A 26521-nucleotide genomic window follows, 5' to 3' on the forward strand; every position below is an offset into this window, starting at 1 on the left:
GTCCCACCCTAGGACCCAAGAAATCCGATTGGTTCAAAGCTCGTTTTATGGGTAATCGGTTGAACTACGTTAAAGCGACCATTGATGTCTTTTAACATACTAGTAAGTAACTTAAGCTAGATTGTGAAATTAAATATTTCTCGTTCTTAGTGGTTTTTTAGTTAGCTTACATATACAATTCAATTACTATTCAATAGCTGTCTGTCTTTCTGTAAAGCTGTGTGTATTGTGAAAAGCGCTGAACAAATAAATATATTAATTGATGGGCGTTATCCCACGTAAGGTGGGACTCATCTCTACAGTGGGACTCATCTCTTCACCACACCAGAAGCATAACACGACTTGTCCACCATGTTTGTTTACTCTAAAGTCATGTTTGACCGCGAGAGATTTCCCGTGTTCACAGTCAGGAATCTGTTTTTTTTTTTTTTTTGTGAATGGAATCTGTTGGAACAAAACTGTTAAATCTATAATAGTTTTTTATCGTCATGTTTGTGGTCTCTCACATTTTGAAAATCTGATACGATTTTAAAATCTTTTCATGTGGGCCAGCCTTAAATCATATCCTTATCATCACCAATGATTAGTTTCTGAAGTACCAATGGCCTTTACAATCACACATTACTGCCTTTTCTGCTTATGTCCCACTGTGAATAGTATGACATGTAAATTCATGTTTTTCAATAAGCCACTATCTACAACTGGGAAAAACATATAAAAGTAGAAATAAAAGGAGAGGTGACCATCATCACCTCAAATTTGGCAGCACAACAAAAAAAAGGAAAGAGAAATACTGATTTGTATATACAACGACACTCTGTAACATACTGGTAAATATCAGAATACTCATGGGAACAATGTTACAATAACTAAAAAAGTAAGAACATTTTTAACTAAATGTAAAACATCAGTTAAAACCAGTGACCGCTCTTTGCCACAATTTTGCTTCTGTTATGCGAATGCTTGGGGGAGACTTGACAAAAAGTAAAAGTCCATCTTGGAATGTTGCTTGAAGTTGTCCATGTGAGAAACACCAAGCGGAATGATCGAGTCAAATTGAGAAATTTTGGCAGTGACTGACCTCCCCTGCCCACCTGAATCTCTCTCTTTCTCTCCATACTGACGCTATGGCTCAGACCACCACCAGTGTCTTAGATTGCCACTTTAGCCACCTGGTCTTCCAGTTTGGCGATTCTCCTGTCCTGCAGCGTGACCAGATCTCTAAGGGACTTGACTTCTCGCAACAGCTCCTCTAACTTCACTTCATTCTTCTGTGGAGCAGAATAAAAGAAACAGTGTTTTAGCACCAGTTATAAGGGGGGAAATGCAAACAGGTCAATGAAGCATCATCCTTACTCTGGTTATCTGAGGAGAGGCAGGTTTCTGAGGAGTTGCTGGCTCCTCCACCTTCTTGGTTGCCTTGTTATCCAGCAGATTTTTCTTGACTACTTTGAGGTCACGGTTCTTGCCCGGGACATAACCGTGTTTGAGCGAGATCAGGATTGGATCGCCATTCTTGCCTTCAAACCACTCCTCAGCCTCTAGCGCCGGGTCTGGACCTGCTGTGTCCGGATAGAGGTCGTCCTGGAAGAGGTCTGACTGCCAAGAACAGAAGAAACAGGAAATACCGTAATGAGTATTTTGGAATCATGTATTCAAGCTCTTTGTTTTCTCTGAAAACATTTGCTGCTTTAATGTTAACTGAAATCATGTGCCTCCCCTTCTTCATCTTCATTTCTTCATCAATTAATGACCATTAAATCACACTTTTTATTAAGCTTTGCCAGTAGCACTTAACTTAAAAAAAAAAAAATTATACTGGAGATTATATTGAGGAATAACAAAATCTAATGGAATAATTACATAAATAGCAAACACAATACAGTAAAAAGTACCTTTCTAGGGACGGTCATGATAATTGGCTCACACTTTCTCTCATGAAGTTTATAAAACCTGTGAGAAACAACAGACATGTTATTGGTGCCATTGTGTTATTATTGGTGTTAACAGCACAGAAATCTTTTTGTACTTTATTTATGTTACAAAATATTTCTTTTTCAAATAAATGCTGTTCTTTTGAACTTTCTTGTAAATAATCTTTCTGAGAAAACAGAAAATATTGTCTTTTCCAATAATAAAATCTTTTCCACAAAAATATTGAGCAGCTCAACTGTTTTTTAACATTGATAATAAGAAATGTTTCTTGAGAAGCAAATCAGCATATTATTATGATTTCTGAAGGATAATGTGACACTGATGACTGGAGTAATCATGCTGAAAATTCAGCTTTGCCATCACAGGAGTAAATTAAATTTTGTAAAAAATTACACACACACACACAAACACACACACACACAAACACACACACACACACACATATATATATAGAGAGAGTTTATGCCAGATATATAAAATAATTGCTATAGAATAATAATTAGGTAAAATAATAATAATAAACACAGAACATACACCTTGATAAAGGAGTAAACTAAAACTAATGATCCACACAGTGATAATTAGTTGTCAAATAACATTTCAATGACCTTTATGAGCCACAGCATGATCAGTGCCACACTGCCATCCCATTAGATTTTATAGTCAATGACAGGCTAATGCCTCCCCCTACTGGAGAAGAAAAATCAAACTAGCAGCAGGAGTAAAGCATCAATCAAGTCACACAACTGAGAACCATAATCACAACAATGCTGAAGGCTTCAAGTCAGTTTCTCTAAAATATCCAGGTTCTGATGTGGCCATCAGCACCTCAAACTATTCAGCCTGCTTTTTCTTTTTTTTATAAAAACGGGTAAAATAAATACCTGTCCCGTGCAAACAGCGCATACCTGGCTATCTCGCACTTGTTGACGTCTAGGCCTCTTTTAGGCATGTATCCCATGCCTCTCTGGGGCTCCTTGCTGGAAAACGTGTTGAGGTAGTGCACATACGGTGCCTCGTCTGTGATCTCGAAGTAACGGATACTGCTGTCACCCTGGACCAGAAAACAAGCTTACAGTTTTGCAAATTTCTCTCCAAAATGTCCTTTTCACAATTTTATATATACACACACTAAAAAAATTATTATGACATCCCAGTATTAATGTTAAGCCAGTGGTTCACAACTACGGGGCCCCAAATTATTTAAATGTAGTTAACATAATCTTAATTTAAAAATTAAAAAAACACAAAACATAAAGATGTCGAACATTAAACTGACATAATGGTATTACATCTAACAGAATTGTCAGAGGTACATATCAGCTCAAATAGGAAGGACTGTGACTATTGTCTTGGACAAAGAAGGGCCTTGGTGTCAAATAGGTTTAGGAACTGTTCTAAGATGTTTCAATTCATATTTTGTAGAGTTAATACAATATGGCTGAACTTGCGCTTCTTGGGTCACATAAAAACTTGCTCACCTTTCCACACAGGTAGACCACATTAGTGTCAGGGTCATAGAAGGGAAGCAACACTCCATTGCTGGTGTCCATTTCGTGCACTGATATCGGCTCTTCCATGTTTTTCTTAAAGAGCATACAAAATATTTAATTATAGTGCATAACAAATCTAGCTTTTTCAAAAACAGAGAGAAAATCCATTTGTTTGGCTTACTGAATTCCATAAGGCCAGCTGCCGCTCACTCATACGACTGAAGCCGGTGGTGAAGATGTTTCCATCAGCCAGAAAGATGGCCCTCATGGGCCGGGCCCCCTCATGGGCCTTATCCTTCTCCTGTGATCATCAATGCCAGTGAGACACTAAGAACTGTGAAAATAAAGAGTCCTTTTGAGATGTTTTCACTTACCGCAGTGATCTTCCCCTTGCGTGGATCGATAACGCGCACTTTCTTATCCTTGCATGCTGTACAAATGAGGCTGCCGTTGCGACTCCAGCAGACGCTGAAGATCACGTCAGGATGCATGTCCTCCAGGTTGATCAGAGCTTCTCCTGTGCCCACGTTCCAAATGATTATGAGATTATCGCATCCTGACGGAGAAGAGAAGACAAAAATGTTTTTTTTTTAATCATTCAGTCACAGGTTTTTGATCCTCAAGATGATAAACGCAAAGGTTTTTATGTGGCGCACTTGCTTTTAAAATCTCTTACCCGCACTTAGCAGAACATTGCGAGCTGTTGGATGCCACGTCACAATGCCCACCCTTTTAGAGTGACCCTCCAACACCACGGCTGGCTCAGAAAGTGCTGAGGTAAGGCCGTTCTCAGGGATTTGCCACACCTATGTAACAAAAATGGGAATATTTGAATAATAATAATTACTCTTTGTTTTACACTTTTTGGATTCTGAGCATGGTTTCTATGATAGGATGTAGTGAAGGAGCTGGGCGTACCATTACTGTGCAATCTTCAGAGCCGCTGGCAATGACGTGATCATTGTTCGGGCACCAGTCGATGTCCAGCACAGGGCCCGTGTGACCACAAACAGTGGGGTAGGCTTTGTCAATACGACCCGTCTGCAAAACACGAAGCAGGGGCAGAGAGCATGAATGTATGTCTCATCTTGCATAATTCTGAACAACTACCGGTAAGATTGGAAAAATGATGAGTGGACATTTAATTCATATGCGGTTATGGCTTACCTTTTGCAGAGGCAGAACAAGGAAAGCTCCACCCCCACTAGCCTCCACAATAATAGCAACAAATTTGGGGTTTACTGCACAGAAGGCACTGTCCCAGGTAACCCGCGAAACCCTAATGTCATCATAGCACTGGTCATTCTTCACCGCCTGACCAAACACATGACGGAATTTACTCTGTCGTACCACTCGTCTGATCATTTCTGAAAATACAAGACAAGAGAAATGTTTTGTTCTTACTTGTCATTATGATTTTTTAGATTTAAAATAATAATGATGATGAGACAGAAAGATGACAGTTTGTACTATTACCTGACAAACCTGACAGTTTATATTTTGCAGTATAACACAGTCATAATGACAGATAAATGTTCAATGTTGTTTTCAGACTTAATACTGACAGTGTATCATATTAGATAGCAGTCAGCTAGAGAGCACTGGGAAACGGTTTTCCATTTCACTCTGTATAAGCAATTCTCCATAATAGACAAGGAGAAAATGCAGTTTTGTGAGTGTGCATTTCATTGAGCCTCTTTGTAGAAACTTGTTATGAGAATGCCATGCTCTGATGACAGTTTGTTTAAATTATTGAATATATATATATATATATATATATATATATATATATATATAATATATACACACACACACACACACACACACACACAGTAGTCAACATTTGAAGTGGATAAAAAAAGTTAATCAAAATTGTCCTAGGACAAGAATGGGTATTGTTCAAAATTAATGTATAACTTTGATGAAAGGTCACTTCAAATGTTGACTACTGTGTATATATATATATATATATACATATATAAATTATATATATGAAGACTTCAGATGCAAAAGCCTCTAAGTGCCATCTGAAATTTTCTTCTAAAATTAGCATTTTATCAAGCTAGTATAAATTCAGTAATTTCACTTTAATGACAATTAATAGGTCATTTTCATTGCCATTAAAGTGAAATAACTGAACATAAACATACAAGATTGATAAAAAGTATCATTCTAGAAAATTTTAGATGGCACTTAGAGGCTTTTGCATCTGAAGTCTTCATATATATATATATATATATATATATATATATATATATATATATATATACATTAAGTCCAATTTAATTATATATATATATATATATATATATATATATATATAATATATATATATATATATATTTAATTAAATTGGACTTAATTTAATTGGATGTGATGAGTTGTTAGCATAATGATCTATTTCATCTCATTTCTTCTCAAACTAACATTTTTCCTTCATTTAATTTGAACGTAATCAAATGAAGCACATATTTTAGCTTACTTGACAATTTTTTTATAGTGTCTGAAAGTTCATGCATCAGAAAAATGTCAGTAAAATTTTTTTTTTTTAAATCAGTAAAAAATGTCTTTCTTGAACATATATAAATGTGTTGTTTATTTATCATCCAGAATAAAATATGCAATTCAACATAATCTAATGAAACCTAATAAAATGCCAAAATAGACATTTCTTATGATGCTACACACACCAAAGATGCTAAAAAAAATTATGCACACATCAACGATTCCCAAAATTTCTGTCTAGTTAGGCAGATTCCTAGTGCTTTTTCCTGACCAGTGTTATAAAGGGTATAACAGAAATAGGCCTTCTAATTGATATTCACAATTCAACATTAACAATCACTGGTTATATGAGTCGTTTTTAAAAATGCATTATTATCTGAAGCACTTGCTGAGATGAGCCTGATTGGTGACGGTACCTTCCTAAATAATAGCAACTACCATTAATAACAATGTTAATAATTATGACGATTCCAAACAGCTGTGTTTAGGAGAATAAAATGCGGTCATCACAATAAAGCCATGGATGTGCTTTTGGAAATAGGTCAGATGTATGGTGGTGGCGTGAGTGTGTTTGCTTTCTAATGGCCGAGCTGCGTTATTGATGATGATGATGATGATGATGATGGTGGTGATGATGATGCTGCTGCTGATGATGAGCATACCGGCGAAAAAATTAAATGTCTACTTAAAGATGAATTAAGATAAAGAGTGAGAGATAAAACATATGGATGAGAGAAAAAAGATATTCGCCTATAGTGCAAGAGTGAGAATGAAAAAAAATGACATAATCGATAGATGGGCAGGCTTCTGCTGGTGTGAGAAAATGAGAGCTAATCGCTAACCGAACAAATGAATGAAAAAAGCCGGAAAAGCATCAGTAATGCAGCTAGTTTTGAGCCGAGCATGTTTTATTTTGCATGCGCTGGCGAAATGCGACGTGCCGCTTTGGAGTGGAGGCGTGCTATCAACCCGGCACAGGTCATGATGGTCAACTTTCAATTAATATCTCACTATTTCTGCTTATCTCGCCATATGCATGATCATTAAAGCTTGGATGTAGTCTCACATGTCAGAAAATGACGCTAAATGCAGCAAATGCACATGCACGAGCGCAAGTTTTTTTCCGGTTAGGTACGAGCTGTTTCCAGAGCTTGTTTTAAATCAGTGATGCTTGCTAAAATCGAGCTAGCATTCCAGTAGAGGCTAGTGCAACACTGACCTGCCTTGCATTAATATGACCAAACGCAAAACGCTTACCTTTATCAGTACTAGGTCTCTCAGAGCGTCAAATTCAAAGCATTAATTTATTTTCTCACAGATTCAGTTTGTGCTGGTGACTGTCTCAGTGAATTGCGGCTAGCCACAATAGCTTCCCTCCTCTCCTTTATTCTGAATGAACGGGAGAAAACGCCCTTGTTCTCCTCTCCCCTCCCCTCCTCCTCATGTCCTCCTACATGGACATCAATTCTATGTGTGTGAATTAGAGGTGTACAAATTGTACCGTACTGGCCGACAGGTCACTGCTTATGCGTGGAAAAACATTTGAGCATCTCTCCTTTGCAAACCCTACATTGATTCCATGCTTTTCCATCTTGTGTATTTAAACACGTTGGGCTTCGCCTTAAACGGAGCTAATAATGTTACAGGAGTGGTAATTATGTTAAGAGTGAAAAAGGATGAAGTCATGCTCATGTTGGATTATGTTACAAAGTGCATTGTGTCCCCTAAAATCTAATTTGAAATCTTATTTTTCTGTTTCAGTGTGGTGTAGAGCTTTTCAAACTTTGTGATATCAAAGACCAAATATATATCCTATAGTTTAAGATTAAGAGACCACTGCGAAATTAGCAGTTTCTCTGGATTTATTATACATGAAGACCTATCTGTTTGAATAAAATTAACATTTCTGATAATTCTACAAACTACTGACAACATTTCTTCCAAATTTCACATGAAAATATTGTCATTTAGAGCATTTATTTACAGAAAATGACAACTGTTTTCAGACCTCGAATACGTTTATTAATTTTTAAACAACACAATACTATTGTTTTAACTTAGGAAGAGTTCAGAAATCAGTATTTGGTGGAATAACCCTGATTTCCAATCACAGCTTTCATGCGTCTTGGCATGCTCCCTTCTATCACATTACTGTTTGGCGGCTTTATGCCACTCCTGGCGAGAAAAATTCAAGCAGCTTGGCTTTATTTAATAGCTGGTGACCATCCATCTTCCTCTTGATCACATCACAAAGTTTCAAAATGGGGTTCAGGTCTGGAGATTGGGCTGGCCATGACATGGTCTTGATCTGGTGGTCCTTCATCCATTCTACACCGTGCATTGTAGAACATTGTCAGAGCAGAACAAAGCAATTTTTCAGGATAATCTTGTACGTGGCTTGAGTTATCCATCATTCAGAAAGACATATCTCCCCAATTCTAGCCTTACTGAAGAACCACCAGATCATCACCAGTACTCCACCAAATTACACAGTGGGTGTGAGAGACTGTGGGTTGTAGGCTTGTCCTGGGCTCTCCAGTTCTCGGCCTAAACATTAGAGGACCAGCTGAAAACGACTTATCAGAGAAGATCAGAATCAAGCAGATCTGTTTTTTTTTGTTTGAATAACGCGTGACTCAAGCACGTGCAAGGTTATCTTGGAAGAAAACATGCTTCCTTCTGCTCTGACAATGTCCCCAACTCGAAGGATTGTTTTTTCTTACAGGACAATCATGCTCCAATACACACAGCCAGGCCAATCAATCAAGGTGTGGATGGAGGACCACTATCAAGTCCCTGTCATGGACAGCCCAATCTCCAGACCTGAACCCCATTGAAAACCTCTGGAATGTGATCAAGAGGAAGATGGATGGTCACCAGCTGTTCAAAGAGCCATTGATAATATGATAAAACATATTAATAATATTAATTTAAAAACTGAAAAGAAAATTCTGAACAACGTCAGTGTAACTGTGTATAGTTTTCTTATTGGTTGGTTATGTTGTTGCAAAGAATCATGGTTATGGTCTCAACCATCTTGTAGAAGTGCATTTATTGGATTGTTGTTAGTCTTATGTTAGATCATACAATTGGTGTAACTGCGATGCTACAGTAATGTTCAGGTACTGTAATAAATGGTATCATTTGTATGTTCATGTTGGGTTTATATATAATAATACATGCTATAATAAAGCATTTTCACCTGACAAGACATTTTGGATAACTGTGCATATGTCTTACCTAAAACTGATACTCACTGAAATTTGATAACCCTTCTAGCTGTATAAAAACTGGAAATGCAGTCAGCTTGAAAACCTGTCTTACCTTTCTTTGGTGAGGATCTTCTTTCGATTTTTTGGGGAGATGTTTGTACATGAAAGGCTGTCTGCATTTGCGATACTTTTTGAGTCTGGCTTTCCATAGCCAGATCTGGCCTGGCTTCCATTATGTTTGTCCTGCTGTGATGTATCACTTTCTCCTGGATTTTGTTGCTGTCTCTGATGAGTTCGGAGACAGGTCTGTATCTGGACACTTCATTTTCTTCTGAAGCAGAAGAATCACTGCTTGGAATTCTACAGGCGGCGTAAGGATATCTGGTTGGGACTGCAGTAGGTTTAGAGTCTTCTTTATCCTCAATGTCCATCATGTAGCTTTCAGAGTCACGTCTACCATATTTCAAAGGATGTTCCACATTTTCAAAAACTGAGTCTTTGCTTGCTTGTATCTTTTCCGTGTCTGTTTTAGCAAATGGATTTTGAGGCTTCTTTGGCACAGGTGGCGGTGGGCCCTTTATTTTTGCTCTTTTTTTTAATAAGGGTCTCAGCTGAGACATGTCCATTTCGTTTAGTTCTCTATCATCGACAGTTTCTATCAAGTTATCGCAGTCAGGTGCAACAATTTCATTGTGTGGGGCTAAATAATATCTTGGAATATCAGCAGCCTCAGGCTCTATGGACATGCACATGTAGGACGGGGACTCGATATAATAAGGCAACATATCAAGACATGATGCATGTGCATTAAAATCAGCTGACTGCAGTGCCTCCTGCCTTCTGCCCATTTTGATATTTTTCACCAGCAGGTCCAAATATTCGCTCGGCTCGTCTATTGAATGAGAAGCAGATTCCTTGCGGCCAACAGCTTTTTTAAAGGGATTTTTTGGTTTCTTTGGAACAGGTGGTGGTGGTCCTTTGATTTTGGCCTTTTTTTCTGTCTGAGCGTCTGTGGGTAAGACGTAAGGGATCATGCTCTGTATTTCAGTGTGTGGAACGTACATATGAGAGATGTCAGATGACTTCCTCGCCTCCTGATCAGGAAATGTATGAATCTGAAGTGGTGGTGTGATCACAGCCGTGAAATAGAGAGGCTCTTTTTCCCGTTTCAAAGAAGCCATCTGTGTGACTCTTGCAGTGTCACCGCCATCAAAATCTGAGTGAGAAAAACAGTTTAAATGGTCAACAAAAAATGTATCTAAACATTTACCGCTGTAAAAATTCTCTTTGACCTCCAGCCTGTAGATATTTGGATTTCTTGAATTTTACCTTTCTCTCCTGATAATTCAAATAAAGGTGAAGTACTGTGCCTTCCATTATGATGACTATCACAATCTTTCCTGTTTTTTATGGATTTCGACTGAACAGCTTTTTGATAATCAGATTTACTGTCTCTTTTCACACGTGGTGCATCTGCTCCCCACACTCCCTTTTTGGCTGGGTGAGGCGCATTGCTAACAAGGACTTTTTTAGCACTGGATTCAGTTAAACTCTCAGATGACATGACTGCTGAGTGCTTTTCCATGACAGTGAATGCCCCTTTGTCATCATTTCTCTTCTCAGTGTGAAACAAAGTATTGCTTTGGTTCAATTCTGAATGGAATGTGCTTAATGCGTTTTTTTCAGAGTCCTCCTCAATCCTTAACGGAACTAGAACTGTGTCTGCATTTGTGAGTTCAGTAACAATCTCCGAGTTAGAGTTGAATTTTGTCTTTCTAGACTTTAATAAACAAAGTTCATCGAAGGGAGTATGCAAGACTTTGTCCTTACCTTCATTTTCACCCCATGCAGGATCTACAGTCTCTTCTTTTCCCCAAAATGGTGTATGGAAAGTTGGGTTTCTTTTGTCTTTTCTGAAGTTTTCTTTTGGTGTTGCTGCAAAATGTGTCTGTGAGGCATCATAAGGTATTTCTTTTAAAATACATGTTGACATATCTAGACTGATAATTTTGTCCTTCTGTAAATTATCCTGCTTATTTGCACTCCGGAGCCACGGGCGACTTGAATGTGATTGGCGGATTGGCGGACACGCAGTCACAGTCTCCAGACATAAAGAATCAGCTTTGTCCAAATAATCAAATCTGTCCGGATCAGGACTTTCTTTGTGTTGAACAGTTCCAGCACTTTCTTTGCAGACTTTTTCAAAACGTTTTCTAATTTTAGCACTACTTAGGGTCTGACCTTCATCTTTATCTTTACCCTTTGAAACTCTAATCTCCTGGAATGGCTGTCTTTCAAGTAAATTAGCATTTTCTGATTCCAAAGAGAATTTCTTCTTTATTTCAACATTACCATGCATCTTTGTCATTGCCTCTGTGTCTAACATCGCATTGTGTCTGTCCACCAGCGTTTGTGTCTCATTCTTCTCAACGCTCACAGCATCATCTGTTGAGACCCCCTGACAAGAACCTTCTAACATGTTTGGAGTATCCTTGAGGTGAGTTTTGTTAGTCATTCCTTCTGTTTTGTCAGGTTGTTGCTGGTCCGCAGCAGTAGATATATCTGTGGCGGTTGTGCCGCTTGTGACTGTTTTGAATTCTGAGACACATGGACCTCCTACCAGGCTCAGTTGAGGATTTGGTGTCCTGGCATTCTGTGAAACATCCGTGCCATAACTCTGACTGATCTTTTTTCCTCCCTGGTTAAAAGAGGGCTCAGTGTTGTTGTCATCAGGTCTTGTTGGTTCCTGAGGACAGGGTGCTAGTATGGAGGTGTCCAAGTCAACAAAATTCTGGTCTGTTTCTTCTGGGTTGTTGGAATGTGCTTCCTCCTCACTGTGGTTTAGGATCTCATAGTCACTAACGGCACTGGTCAGGACGTCTTCTTTTCCTTGCTCCTTGACCGGTTTCTGTCCCATCACCCCTGTGAAGAACACATATCACCACCCATGAGTTTATGAACAGACTGAATATCTTTATCTATAATGAGCCCCCTCCCATCTCAAGCTATCTCTTGTTCCTCTCACATCACTCCTTTCAGGAATGTTGCAATGCCTAAAATTAAATGACTCTCAATGTAGCCACTGAGTCACAGAACCAAAATGGCAACTGGCAGAGTAGATCAGTTACCAGGTGCGAAGGTCACATTAGACATGAAAGGGGAAAACCCATGGACTCCAAACATATCCCACGGCTCTTGACAGCAAAACTCCTGTTTCCATCTAAGTTGTGAGTTTAGTTTATTTGAATGCATTACAATTAAAATTAATTTCAAGTAAATGTGTATACACACACGCGCACACACACACGCACGCACACTCATATATATATAAAATTATTAACTTTCTCAAATTGACCTTCTGAAACTTCTATTGCCCAGCCTGAGTGGTTTGAGTGTAAGAAGTAACCCATAATGCTCAGCTTAGCTACTGTAGGGTCACAATGTGTCTCATAGGAAGAATAGTCTAAAATAGCCTTCAATATAGGCATATGATAAGGCTTAAGCTGGTCCTTTGTCCTCTGCCCTCAGACCTCAAGAAAGCATGTTTTACTTGAAAAATAATGTCATGCTACAGCATAAATAAGTAAATTCGTCATTAGCATATTTTGCGGTACACAACACAGCTTATGTATGAGGATTTGTCTATAAACATGAATAAATATGGCTCTACATTATCAGGAAATGTCATCTCATTTTTGTCTCTCAGCATGATGGGGTATTTTAAGGGTCCAGTGCTCTGTGTTGACTCTGTCTGAGAATGTCAGCTGTAGAGGTAAACGCTCACTGGCTGCGCTGCTGAATGAATGGCAAACTTATATTATGGTTGTGTCATTGCTCAGGCACTGCGCAGGTTATTTTGAGGTTGATGGCCTCAGCTTGCAATAGCCCAAGCAGCTGGGAAGGGCCATCCATAAAACCAGACTCTCTCCGTTTAGCTTCATCGCGATTCGCCCTACCCAAAACAGTATGTGGATGAATTTGCAGGTTGAGCACAACATTTAATGCTCAAGTAATGTCAACACACACAATTTCACATACAAAAAAAAGAAAAAATGCAAGAGAAAAAATAATTTATTAGTTGTGGATATAACTTGTTTCATGTTGTAACGGTTATATACAGTTAGCTATAGGCTACTGTATGTTCTGGTTTGGCTATGTTTCACTGTGTTTTGGTTCTGTTTTCGTTTGACCTTGTTTCCCAGTGAGTTTGATTTATAATCCCCTTCACCTGTTGTCTCATTAATTATCTCATTAGCTATTTTGTTTGCTCTGTGTATCCGCTATTGTTTGTGATAAAATGAGTTTGCTACTTCTTAAGCTCCTGTTGTCTCCACAAGTGTTTAAAGTCCCCCTGTGGTGAAAATCAAGGTTTTAATATTGTTTATATGTCTATATGATGTTTATAATATGCTCAAAAATGCGGTTTGAAATCGCTGGTGTTTCTGACGTCACAAACTTTGTAACCAATCACATCAACCTGTGATCATCAACGAGTGGATCTCTGAGCTGGTGTGAGTGGAGGCGGGGCTAATTTGCATATTCATAGAAGCATCTATATTAAATGAGGCAAGGGTGTAGAGTTACAAGCTATTTAAAGAGATAGTTCACTTTAAAATGAAAATTCTGTCATCATATACTCACCCTCAAGTTGTTTCAAACCTGTATGAATTTCTTTCTTCTGCTGAACTCAAAGGAAGATATTTTGAAAAATGTCAGTAACCAAACAGTTACAAGGTCCCATTGACTTCCATAGTAGGAAAAAAAATACTATGGAAGTCAATGGGACCTGGTAACTGTTTTGTTACTGACATTTTTCAAAATATCTTCCTTTGAGTTCAGCAAAAGAAAGAAATTCATACAGGTTTGAAACAACTTGAGGGTGAGTATATGATGACAGAATTTTCATTTTAAAGTGAACTATCCCTTTAAAGGCAAGAAAAAAGGAAAAACGCTTAAATATGTCATTTTGGTGATCAAAGATGAGTTTTAAGGGATAAACTGATTGACTACAGGGGGACTTTAAAAAGCAGATGGATAAATAAATTAGACTGGTTGTTCGACTGGTTGTCTTTGAGCTTTTAAGAGACTTACTATTCAAATGACAACTTTCAGTAACTTTCCTTATTAACTTATATTGCTTATTATCTATGCAAAACAATTAACTAAATACAGTCTAACAAGCTTTAATGAATACAGAGTAATTTTAAAACATAAAAAGTCAGTTTTGTTTCATATTTAATTTTTTCTTTGTAAAAAGATTTTTTCAAGATGACAATAAATCTGCCCCAGACAAGTAATTAAAAAAAATACGTTTACATTTATGTATATTTGTCTGCCCAGATTGATTACAATACAGCAAAAATCACTTGACTGGCAAATGCAAATGTAACATAACTTAACTTAAGCAATAGAAATAAAACTGACAACCTCACCGTGTTCACGTATTCCTAAAGAAGGAGAAAAATCCTCACCAATGATGCAGATGCGTCTTTGGATTGCACCAAATACACTAATTTTAGTCTGTTTAACTGACTCCAGCCTCAGTCTCTGGGCTGCAGTGTCTGGTCTTGTGATGTCAAAATCACATTTGCCTAATTCAATAAGTTTCCCCTCTGCGAGGCACTCAAAGATCAGACACTTTTTCTACATTAACATGTCATTTACGTTACTGTCATTTTGTAGAAAATGTCCTCACTAAGAAGTTAATTATTATGTGCAGCACATTTATTTTTTATTATTTATCAACATGTCTCTCTCTCCTTATGAGGAACTCAAGGCTGTAAATAAATGCAATACTGGTCCATTTCTGATGCAGACAATAAACAATTTATTTTTATAATTAACTGTACATTACATTATAAAACATAGTGCAACACAACTTAAAATGGTCAAAATGAAGTACAATATCTGATGTACATGTATGTTCCCAGTCTTTTTTAAGAGCTGTTAAGTTAGGGCTAAAGGCAATCATACAGTTTCTCCATTTGATTTTATTGTTAGCTTAGTGTGTTCAAACATGTCAAAACATGACAATAAATAAATGACTTTGGTCTCTTCTATTCAAATATGAAATGTAGTATCAAAATGAAAAGACAAACAGCCCAAAAATAAGCCACAAATAAACGTTGCTCTATAAAGACCGCAACCAGGTGAAGACAAAACCTCTGTGAAACAAGCGGTTTGTACTGAAGAACCGTTTGATTGCAAATGGCAACAGGTAAGGCACTTGCATGTCTGAAGAAACAAAATGTCTACTCAAATCAGCAGCAGCTGGGAGGAGGTATGAGCCATGAGCGGAAAACAAAACTACAACTTTTTTGGGAGGTCATCTTTTTTGGCAATCGTAATAATTTTGATTTGCAGAAATGCCTCCCCAAAACTATACAGTTTGAAATGGGAATGTCCTCATTAAAATATGGGTGATTTTTTTTTTTTTAATGAAATAAAAAGCCAATATTAAGTTCCAAATGACTGGCAATTTACAAAAGCAATATGAAACAGGTCTCACAGATTTTAAAATAAAAGCCAGAACATAGTTTTATACAGCAGTGACTGAGTCCATGTGGACCATATGGGAAAAAAAGCTTTCACTCAAAACTCACTTAAGGTGCTTTTCTTTCGCATCTGATTTTCGTTCTTCTAAATGAAAACTAGTTACTAAATAAAAATGATTCTCTTCAAATTCTTGCGTACACTTATTGCACAGGCCACTTTGCATATTTAAATTTTTTTCCACAAAAAAAGTGAAAAACAAAAAAGCTTAATAGACAACAAAGATCAATAACATTAATTATTAAATTACATATATATATATGAAAAAATAATTAAGGTCAAGTTTAACCAATACTTGCAAACTTGCTAGTTATCCCGAAGCACTTATCAAACTTTATGTTCTTTTACACATATCAGACACCATCATGGTAGTAAAGTCCCTGTGGCCACAATATCATAAGATAACGCACAGCTCGTACCTGTTAATACTTAACGCACATGACTGTTATTATCAGATGACATGATGTCATTTCGTATAGGAGACACTTTAAAAGGACCTTTTAAAGGACGATAGTGACACATTTGAACATCCTCTGATCAACTTGAAGACTGTATTGTACTAATGTGTTGCTGCTAAAGCCATTTTGCACATCACAGGCTACAATTTGTACAAACAGCTTAAGCTAAATTACATAACAGGAGCTATGCCCTAGTAGCATATTTCAGATGTAGTTGATCTGATAAACACCAGCTGAGAAGCAAATTAGAGAATTGTAAGACAAATAGCCAACGACATTCATGTTGCAGTCTTCTCTGGAATTAGACAATAATTATATGGCTTTGTTGATGTCATTTTTGCAAATGGCAAATTTAAGGTTTTAAGTAACTATCAGGTTGGAATGACAGTTACAAATTTCAGACTATACTTTAGTCTGAAATTACTTTTGTGGTGTGACAATTTTTTCGCAAAAGTTTGTGGTGCTTTTAAAGGCAAGTCTAAAATATTCATTACTTTGGGCTAAAATTTTGATCATGTTTTAATAAAGCCATTGCTAAAATGTTATCATGGTCATGCATCAGTATCTACTAGGGGTGTAACAATATATCGTGCCACAATATATCGCAATACAAAAATGCAACAATACGTATCGTGGATAGTGACAATATGTATCGTGGATAGTTCACCCAAAATAGAAATTACTGTATAAGAAAAAAATCATGTTTTCAGAGTTTTAGTGTGTACTACATTAAACTACTATATAATGTTGATTATAATGTATAATAATGCAATGGTCAGCTTCAGAATCATGAATATTTTTATTCTGGTGTCACCATTGTCCTTGAATTACAAGCACCAAGTCCAAACCTGTTCATTTAAACCCACAATGTAATATCAAAGTTAGCATTTTAATCAACAGTACATTTTTTGTTAACCTTTTATCATATGTCTTGGTAGTATCGCAATAATATCGTATCGTGAGTTCAGTATCGTGATATATATCGAATCGTGAAATGAAGGTATCGTTACACCCCTAGTATCTACATCTGAAAATGTCTATTATCATTAGTAAATAACAGGCAGTCTAATTTTTACATTTATGTGCACTTTTATGGTTTGTGACAATTATCTAAATCAGATAAACTGCCTTTTTTTGTCATCGAATCATCTCAAATACACAATTGGTTTATCTGCAATAGCACATCAATTTGCTGGTGAATAAACTGGGAGGCAAAATTTAATCGATATTGTTGTTGGTAATAATACCCGCCAGAGGACATTAAAATGGGCTTAAAAAATGTAAAACAATTTTAAACGATGGATATCAAACAAATATTTAAAAATATTTGAGTAAAATCATTGCTAATTTAACCAGGTCTTGATTATGCCACCTATAGATGGCCCACACGTATAGTAAAACTGTAACAGGTTGGGCTTCCTTTAGCAAGACAAAGAAATGCGATATCAACAAAGCCGTTAATGAAGGTCCAAGCCAGAGCATGCTTTAATATATATCTTAGTTAAAGAAGACAGACACATGAAGAACGCAGTGCAGTTATGTAAAGGGCTGCTGGAAGGACGTCCAAGCCTGGCCTGATTGTTCTCATGAGGTGTCTTGCAGCTTCAGCCTCCACGGTTGCTTTCGATGGCTGTGGGACTTGACAGTCCCATTCACTGAGAAAGCAGTTCTGACATCTTTGAGTCAGCTTTTCAAATTCTGCAACAGAGTTGGAGATAAAGAGAGCTTGGGAGAGCAAGAGGTTTCCCAGCCAAGTGAAGGCTCTTGCTCCTCATAGTCAATTGAGACTGTGGCAGAAAGCGTGAGGTCCTCTGTGGAAATGGCCAAGTCACCTAGCTTGGCCAGCGAATTAGACCTTTTAAGTTGGGAGGACACGGTCAGTCCGGCGAGCCGCACACGGGTCTCAATCTCTTGGGCTCTCTGGCGTACCAAGCATGGCTGGCCTTTCCGAATTCTCTGAAGACTGTCGTTGCTGGAGCTGCGCGTCAGGGATGAGCCCGGTGCAAGCGTTTGCTGGAATTCACTGGAGCCAGGGGGCAAGTTGTGAACGCTCCCCTCATCCACTTCCATGTCCTCCATGGCAGTGTCCTCTACACTCAAGTCCATCTGTTCTGACTGAGGACCGGACAGTTGCTCCAGTCTATGGTGCACCAGCTGTGTCTCCTGGTGGGCCCCCTGACTGAGCTCCGCCACAGGCCTCTCACCTCCCAGACTGAGCCTCAGGAGAGTGAGCTCGGTCATTGAACTGCTGAAGCTCCCCCCATCCTCCCCCTCCATTTTGTCCTCAGTCTCCAAGGAAAAACGCAAATCCTGAGGAAGGTCTTCGCACCTTGGTTGCTTGAGGTAAGTGTCCGAGTTGGACCGACTGGAGCAACGAATGCACTGGCAGTGCCCGCTGCTCATGTGATGCCGAGGGGCAGGAGGAGGCACCTTTTTGGCAGAGGCGGGACTGAATTTGTGTCCTCCGGGGGCCTTGATGGAGAGACTGGGAAGGCCAGCATGACGTGGTAGGTTAAGGCGATGGGTGCGACGTTCGCAGCGGCGGCCGCTGGGCAGGCGCAGGCAGTCTCGGCACGACTGATATGAGGGCTTCACTTTGTAGGGGTTTCCAATGCTAGCACTGTCCTAAACCGATGAATACACACAGGCAGGGAGAATGCATGGTTAGGTTTTTTAAAGGTGTAAGAGTACGGGATGCTTTAGAGAAAGTAAAGCGTTTAGGATGGATTCACAGAAAAGAGCTCTTTGAGCTATAAGCTTGCATACAAGCCAGGAGAGCTGCCGCTACAGCTAAGACGTTATACTCACGTCAAAGCCAGAAGGGCAGCTGCGTTTCCCGGCCAGCCTGTTGCTGTTGTTGGCGTTCTCGTTGTTAAAGCGGTTCGAGTTAGCCAGGCTCCCGTCTTCTCTCTGCGTCTCCTCACCACGAGCTAAGGCAGCCATCTCTGCCTCCTCCTTTTGTGCTTCCTCCTCATCCTCCTCCTCCACCGTGCTGAACTCCAGCCGCAAGCGCATGTCCTCCAAGGGCTCCAGTCGGCCGCAGGTCTGGGCTGCTGTCCCCTCCCCAGGAAGGGCCAAGTGAGCCATAGGGAAACCCTCATCGTCCAACAACGCATCCCTCTCCACGTCCTCAATCTCAATAAAGACTCGTTCCATGCCTAAAAGCGGAGGACCTCGAACTGGCGTGGAGGGTTCACTGTCCAGAGCAGTGTCTGAGAGTCGCCGGAAGTAGTAGTTATAATTGAGATGGTCTGTCGGCTCTTCTCCGCAGCAGGAGGAAGCACTCGCTCCTCCGTGGCCCCAAGCCATCTCCGCCTGATCGGGGTGCAGCGACGAAATTTGAGGGGTCTGGTCATCACTGGCAGCTGCAGCCTCCAGTGAATACTCATCACCATCTGGTTGCCAGAGTTTGTTGTGTCTCTGCTTGCTACAATGACAGAAAACAAAGGTAGCAGTCACCTCTTGATAGTGTGGCAAGAGAAAACACAACCAAAGAAATCTCACAAAACAAAAAAAGCTAAAGGTTTTGGTCCTTTTATTTTATGTTTGAAATATTATGTGGTCACCAGTAACTGTGTAGGATGTTTGTGCCCCCACCAGGCTACTTGACAAACAAGTCTTTGCTGTTCAATTAGCTTTGACCAGAAAGACCAAGCTGGTTGACTGGCTTCACCAGCACCAAACCATCGTAAACCAGCTTGGACAAGCATGGAAATTCATGCTATTCTAAAGCTGGTCTTTTTCACATTATTCAATAATCAACTAACATACATATTAAAAGGTAAGATGCTCTGAATGAAATGTGAATGTTAAATTCATAAATATAAATATAAATGTAAATGCAAAACAGGAACTTATGATGTTAAAAAGAACATGTTTCTTGGCTTTTCCTACCTGGCATCTAAAATCCCCTCGTACTCAGCCAGTTGTTTCATAAAAGCTGGATTGGGTTGTGCTATATTCCTTTTCTGTTTAACAAAACTGTGCGCCTTTTCAAGTGACCATCCATACTCCTTCATAGCATAAGCAATGACGGTGGATGCTGAGCGACTCACTCCCATCTTGCAATGTACTAGACATTTAGAGTTGTTTTTCCTATATGAAAGACACACAGGCATCCAAGTCCTTTATTGAGTGAAACAGCACATGACAGGAACAATAACACACTTTTCCAATATCTTTTTAACCATGAAAAGTAACTCACTTGGCTCTAACTATGAAGTTGTAGGTTTCGTTCCAGTGCGCCAGCAGATCTGTAGTCTCATCATCATAAACACGGATGTTACAATAACAGAAGGTACCTGGGAAAAAGTTGTCAATCTCTCTTGTGACATTGAGGATATACCCCACCCTGCATAAAAATAAACTGACGTTAGACAGTATACTACAGATTTGTGTTAAATACACACATACTGTAATCTTAAATAGACACACACAGTAGGTCGATATATATCAGCACTAACCCAGAGTCTTGAAGCTCCTCCAAGTTGGATGCGTTCCATTCTGAGCCCTTAAATTAATGACATGCACAACAACAATAGCTTTATTAGCTTCTAGAGTCTTAAAGCTCCTGTAGATAACCATCATTTTGTTGTAAACTTAAGGGGTTCTTGTTTTCAGTAGATGCGACGATGACCGATCAAGTTTTGAACATGTGTTCTACAATTTTGATTTCAGTGTAAATACATGGCATTTAAATGAAGAAATTTCGAAATAATTGTTTAAAAATTAAGTAAAAAAGAAAAAGTTAACCATTCTTTTTGTTTTTGACAGATAATCTTATCTGCAAGCTCCGGTGTATTGTTTGCATGCTGCATGTGGGCCTTTCTTAACATCTGTGCACCAATCTATATTTTTTTTTTTTAAATCCAGAATTGTTTAAGAGAGTAGTGCAATGCATCAGTGAATGCAGGCTCTGCTTTTTAGGTAAGCAAAAATCTTAAGCAAACAAGAATTAAGCATGGCAGAGAAATCTTGGAGGAAGCTTTACCAGGTACAGATGGTCAAATATGAGCGTAGCCTTGTCCATCTGGCCGAGGATAAGCAGCATCTCATTGTCAATAAACTCTTTATACTCCCTCAGGTTGCAACTCATATGTTGTTCCAGCTCATTTCGGATCTACAGAAGTGAAAGGATTCAATTTAATGCTCCTTCCATGGCTGATGCATTTATGTAAAGCATGGCATAAAAGCCTCATTACATATACCTCCTTAGAAGTAATATTTTCCAGGTCCTGAAACATCATTATGTTTCGGAGTTTGGCTTTGATCATACATTCTGTTCTCTCTCTCTCTGTTGGCCTGTTTATGATATGAAAAGCAATGTTAATATATGCTAATTAATAAAGATTTCAGAGTATTCAATCTTATAATCAGTTTATCAATCTGTTGTTGCGTTTATGTAGCTTTGAAGATTTATCATAGAATTTTGATTTTATCCAATGACATATTACTCACTGATCAGAAAACATGACTGGGGAGTCAGGCCGGGTGGTCTCTAGATCTGTCATGGCATTCCACTCATTAATACAGCTTTGCTCTGAAGAGATGCAGCTCTCATAATAGCCAACCCATGTAAGGGCCATCCCTCCAGGGAAATAGTTGTATCTACGGGACACCTCACATGCTTTGTGCAACATCTGGAGGGCAGACCTGCAATATACAATAAGTCAAATATAATCAATTCATGCAGTGTGTAAGAATAAAACAAACATGTTATAAACACACTATAAGAGGATATGTAATAGTTTGTATATTAAACTTTGAAATCTCTTTCCTGCATAAAACAACAAATAAAAACCGAGCCAACGTACCACATGGCCTGGACTGACACTGGCTTAAAAACATGCAGTCTTCCTGCTGTGCTTACACTGAAACCTCTGGGAGAAGAGAAGAGAGGAGTTCAGGCATGTAAATTATGAGCTATGGCATTATTTGTGATTATATAGAAATGCATAAGCAGGCAGCAGGATGATTTTGCTTTCCCAGGTTGGTCAGTGGAACAACTTTACACCACAAATCAGTGGAAAATTCTCTCTGCATAGTGCTTTGGCCAATCGCCCCAGGTATTTCTTTCTTTATTTCGAACAAAAAAGTAAATATAAAAATACAATAAGTGTGTTGCAACATACCGAATGGAGAAACAATATCTATAGTGTTATAAACAATAATTGCAATATATCTGAAAAGGAGCGGGATAAAGCAGAAGCTTGTTATTTTTCTCACCCCTTATATATCACATGCACTGAGACCATAAACATGTTATTTCATACTGAACCTGTAGAGGTCATTCTCTGTACACATAACATATAGGGTGATTTTAATTTGACCAAACATAAACAGGCTGACTGATTGGCAAATTCAGTTTATTTCAGTTATGGTATGTGTGTGCAATCAATTAAACAAAAAATTACAAACAAAAAAAGAAGCTAAAAAGGTTTCTTCCATACTCCTGCAACTTACTGATATCAGATACAGTCACAAAGAAACTGAAGTAGTGACGGATCTTTTCTTTCTGATTGTGACGTACATTGAGTGAGACGGATTATTTTAAAAAGAAAGGCGGGATGGGGGATGATTTGGTTCCATCCATCAGCTGTTGAATGGATGGAGGCAGATCTGAATGCGAGCTTGTAGTGATGGGGTTTTATGAGGACAGAATAATTAGAGAAGTCCGGCATTTGTCACCAGAGAAACATTTAGATTAAAAATGACTAGCTAAAAAAAAAAGGTTACAAAAAATTAAACATGCATAGATGATTGAAAACATGCATTTTAACCTTTAGAGAACTAGAATATTTACCCATCTCCATCCAAGTGAATCTTGGTATCACTCCACAGCGGAAGAGTCATCCCAATAGAGCAACTTTTACTGCAACAAACAAACAAACAAACATTCGTGTCAACCAATCGGTGTGGCTATGAATAGTAATGCAGTAAATGCATAAAGGCTGTTAGTTAGCACAACACTGTTCTTACCTGTCCTTATCTGTGAAATCCATCCCAAGCAGTATGTTTTCTTCAGTGTCTTGACGCCCGTTTGTGTAGACAACCATCATGTAGCGCACATGGTCTGTCCATCCACTTTCTAACCTTACAACCTGTTGATGGAGACAGTGTACATTGGTGTATACACGTTAAGAGCAGAAGCCATTCCTACATTGTACTAATATAGTGTATGCCACTTACTAATTTAATTCTATCCTCAGAACGGAGGGTGTTTATCATTACTTGTAGGTGCTGTGGTAGATCACCTTAAACAACAACAACAACAAAACAACTAATTAAAAGAAAAAACTCAGATAAGTAATAATCTTATAGGAAATCATCAACATTATTCATCAACAATAACACCACAATTTAAAAGAAGTTGTTAATGGAAATGTGTCACACATCCACCTTTACTGTTGTGGTTCAGGGCTGAAACCATCATAGACATTGAGGGGGGCAAGTCCCCCCAAATTGGCCAAATTGCCCATGCACTCCATTATGAACCGCTCTGTTTCTTGATACAATGACAACAAGTTTGTAAAGTACACTTTAAGGCTGGTCTGCCTCAGTGGTCTAACAGCACATTTGTCAATTTCTAACAAGATTGAGACAGCCAATCTAAGAAGGCAGCTTTTACTGTTCACAGAAACCGAACATCAGCTTCACCGTGACGCTTCAATTTGAAAAAGGTGTGAGGTAAGATGCAAGTAGCTAAACATTTAATATTTGACAACTGTTTTACAATAGAAATGTTAAATGACTGACAGTAACTACCAGAGAGGCAAAATATTTATGCCAAATATCCCCATTTGGCCAAAGAAACATTTGGTCAACCCCAAATGTTCAAGACATTGCTCTGTTACTTACGACCTTATTGTGGTTTACCTGCATTTTTATGATGGGTGGGTGTTCTGGGCCCTTGTGCACTGCTCCCTTGCTGTAAAAACAGAGCTGCCCCTTTTACCATGAAGAAACTTTCACTCAGGCTGAAATAGGCCACACATACAATTATGAAAACACTCCAAAATTAAGATTAGTTATAGTTAAAAAGGATTCATCTAAATAAGATATATAAAAACAGCACTGACCTTAGGTTTGCTTTTCGATCATCGTCACTGCCTAAATCCTGACAAATAAAACAGCAGAAGAGTAATTGCAAAGGGCCCTGATAGAAAATATACCACATTAAATTACTTTGCATTTATTATCAACAAATTCTGAATGTCTCACATCATGGTTTACAGACAGGAAGGCTATAAAAAGCAATTAAAAGCCTGTCTGATGGGATGGATCCAGAAATGCAAGCCCTGAACTGAAGACTTCAAATAGTTTGCAGAAACGTTTTACTCTTAAGTAAAACACAAACACATGTGATAGACACAATAAAAACTGAAAGCCTAATGGATGATGGGCATTACTGTAGGCTTTTGCTGTAGTAAGCTAGTTCATTAGTGGGCTGTCTCTAAGAAGCTGAACAGCAAAATCTGGGGGGAGACATGACAATATTCTGGGTCCCATGATTGGTCACCAGGCAGAGTATCTATTCAATGACATCATTGCAGTGAGTGTACTGGGAGTAGTGAGAGGAAGACTCGGTTCTTTCGAACAGTTCGTTTCAAATAACCAATTCAAAAAACGATTCGGCTGTTCTATTAAGTCATGGGGTAATTGCGTTAATTATTACGTTTTGCACTAGCAGGCAGGTGGGAACCAGTATTTAGCCAACACAGTCATTTAGAACCTAATATATTTTGCATTCACATTAAACTAATCTATTTACATTTCTTGGCTGAAAATGTTTTTTCTCCCCATGCTTTTAAAGAAAGTAGCCTATTATTAAAGCCCACTCCACATCTGTGCTGATAATAAAACCCACACAAAGTCGTTAACATTCTATGTTTTATTGTAAGATTTATACAATTCGGTAAAAGTAACATAACTTTTCGCTATATAAAGTCCAATGCTATTAGGCCTACTCTTAGTTCATTAATTGCGCATGCCCGAAACGAGAAGATCTCAGTTCAATGAGCCTAGGCCTACATTTCGTATTTGTTCAGTCTGATTCGCGAATGAATCGTTCAGGCAGGAAATGATTCGACTCAATGAACGATTTGTTCACAAACGAGGCAAACGCTCAATTGGTAGGAAGTATCAAATATTAAGAAAGAAAGTGTTCTAAAGCATATTTGTGGTATGGCTGAATTGCCCTTTTACGCCAAAACAAGGCAAGTTTATTGCCACTTTAATCTGCAACACAAATTAGATTACGTGAACGTAATGGTAAATAAACATTGAAATGATATTTGCACCATGTCGCCTATGGCCACTTAAGGAAAATAATTACCAGATATTTTAAACTACACAGTTTTTGTTTACCATAAACAAAATTCAGTATTGGCATGATTTATTTTGTTTGGGCAAGTCAAGTTAATCCCCATCATCACGCGCCCGCGCTCTAATACATACTGCCTGAAAACACCCCCACGCTAATGTCAAAACTTCACCATGCGCTCATCATCTATCAGGTTGAACTCGGTGACTTCTTGTACTATCACATTTGCACATCGTTAGAAAGGAAAACTGAACCCAGAGCAAAAGGCCCGGCGAACATTAGCTGTTCAAGCGCTATTTACACATGCATCCCCTCCCCGGTATTTCCTCCGCCGGTCAGCCTCCACTCACCTCCCCCGCGTTGGTGCTGGCTGAGGATGCGGCGCTGGGTGTAGGGGAGCGCTGCAGAGTCACCAGAGCCATGGCTGAGCTGCAAAGCGTTCAGCAAAACCTCACAGGCGCTCCGGTCCGAAGAGGACACGCCGAGATATCCTGTTCTGATTGTGCACCCGCCAGTGACGGGGTTAATGCATTCAGAGGCGCATTAAATCTATTTAGCGGAGCGATAAACCCATCATCGGCTTTGTCATCCACCTCGACGATTCTGCAAATTCTCATTCACGCCAACGATGCCAATAAACAACGGTCTGTGCTCTATCTTCGCGGCTGGACCGTTGATTTAGTGACAAGACATAATGGACCTTGTTTCGGGACCGCCGTCCGTGGTTGGTGTAGTTCTGTGATCGTCTGTGTTAGATATGGGCTTCTGGGCCAACCGCGTGAAGGTGACTTGCACTTCTCCCTGACAACAGTGCATCCTATGCAGACTCAACACCCAATCATCCACATACTACCAGAACCCTCATGATGTAGACTATCTCAAAACTAACGTAATGCTTGGTCGCTAGATTTTTCCTTCCTCCTATGACGAAGAGAAATGTGAATGGTTCAGCAACCAAACATGAATCTGTGTGTGTTTGTAATGCACATTCAACATCGGGTTATAATATAAAAAATTTAGTTTTGTCTTTTAGTCCATGTCTGT

The 26521-nt window shown here is 38.8% G+C and overlaps 2 protein-coding genes across 9 annotated transcripts; both read right to left on the minus strand.

Moving 5' to 3' along the window:
- Positions 1-433: 433 nt before the first annotated feature.
- coro1cb (coronin, actin binding protein, 1Cb) lies at positions 434-12172 on the minus strand. Of its 2 annotated transcripts, XM_079607772.1 has the most exons (12): positions 10976-12172; positions 9258-10361; positions 4596-4795; positions 4347-4469; positions 4105-4234; positions 3803-3984; positions 3610-3729; positions 3417-3521; positions 2844-2989; positions 1896-1953; positions 1357-1599; positions 434-1271 (listed from the first exon to the last, which is right to left on the minus strand). In XM_079607772.1, exons 1-12 carry the CDS (start codon positions 12060-12062, stop codon positions 1152-1154), a joined length of 3618 nt encoding a protein of 1205 aa, XP_079463898.1. In that variant the 5' UTR covers positions 12063-12172; the 3' UTR covers positions 434-1151. The 2 variants fall into 2 exon arrangements, with proteins under 2 accessions (XP_079463898.1, XP_079463899.1); XM_079607773.1 differs by lacking the exons at positions 9258-10361; positions 10976-12172 and adding an exon at positions 7191-7338.
- Positions 12173-17614: 5442 nt separating this feature from the next.
- ssh1b (slingshot protein phosphatase 1b) lies at positions 17615-26426 on the minus strand. Of its 7 annotated transcripts, none has more exons than XM_079606549.1 (15): positions 25828-26426; positions 24234-24271; positions 24031-24131; positions 23344-23408; positions 23134-23255; positions 22958-23026; positions 21969-22034; positions 21613-21807; positions 21363-21456; positions 21146-21274; positions 20619-20665; positions 20360-20506; positions 20050-20250; positions 18964-19582; positions 17615-18780 (listed from the first exon to the last, which is right to left on the minus strand). In XM_079606549.1, the coding sequence occupies exons 1-15, from the start codon at positions 25897-25899 to the stop codon at positions 17839-17841; spliced, it is 2907 nt and encodes a 968-aa protein (XP_079462675.1). In that variant the 5' UTR covers positions 25900-26426; the 3' UTR covers positions 17615-17838. The 7 variants fall into 7 exon arrangements, with proteins under 7 accessions (XP_079462675.1, XP_079462678.1, XP_079462674.1 ...); XM_079606552.1 differs by having other exon boundaries at positions 24031-24082; positions 25828-26325; XM_079606548.1 differs by having other exon boundaries at positions 24234-24310; positions 25828-26321.
- Positions 26427-26521: the final 95 nt, after the last annotated feature.

Source organism: Phoxinus phoxinus, assembly GCF_949152265.1.
Source record: "Phoxinus phoxinus genome assembly, chromosome: 3".
Taxonomy (NCBI): Eukaryota; Metazoa; Chordata; class Actinopteri; order Cypriniformes; family Leuciscidae; genus Phoxinus; species Phoxinus phoxinus.

What these genes read in the sequence shown, in the direction of transcription:
- coro1cb (XM_079607772.1), bottom strand. Translation starts at nt 12,062, where the DNA reads ATGGGACAGAAACCGGTCAAGGAGCAAGGAAAAGAAGACGTCCTGACC. An exon ending in TTGTTCTGCCTCTGCAAAAG is followed by an intron (nt 4,470 to 4,595) that starts GTAAGCCATAAC and finishes CGTGTTTTGCAG; the next exon opens with ACGGGTCGTATTGACAAAGC. An exon ending in AGCTGGCCTTATGGAATTCA is followed by an intron (nt 3,522 to 3,609) that starts GTAAGCCAAACA and finishes ATGCTCTTTAAG; the next exon opens with AAAAACATGGAAGAGCCGAT.
- ssh1b (XM_079606548.1), bottom strand. Translation starts at nt 25,899, where the DNA reads ATGGCTCTGGTGACTCTGCAGCGCTCCCCTACACCCAGCGCCGCATCC. An exon ending in CCAGCACCAACGCGGGGGAG is followed by an intron (nt 24,311 to 25,827) that starts GTGAGTGGAGGC and finishes ATTTTCTATCAG; the next exon opens with GGCCCTTTGCAATTACTCTT. An exon ending in GTGTCAGTCCAGGCCATGTG is followed by an intron (nt 21,808 to 21,968) that starts GTACGTTGGCTC and finishes TGTATATTGCAG; the next exon opens with GTCTGCCCTCCAGATGTTGC.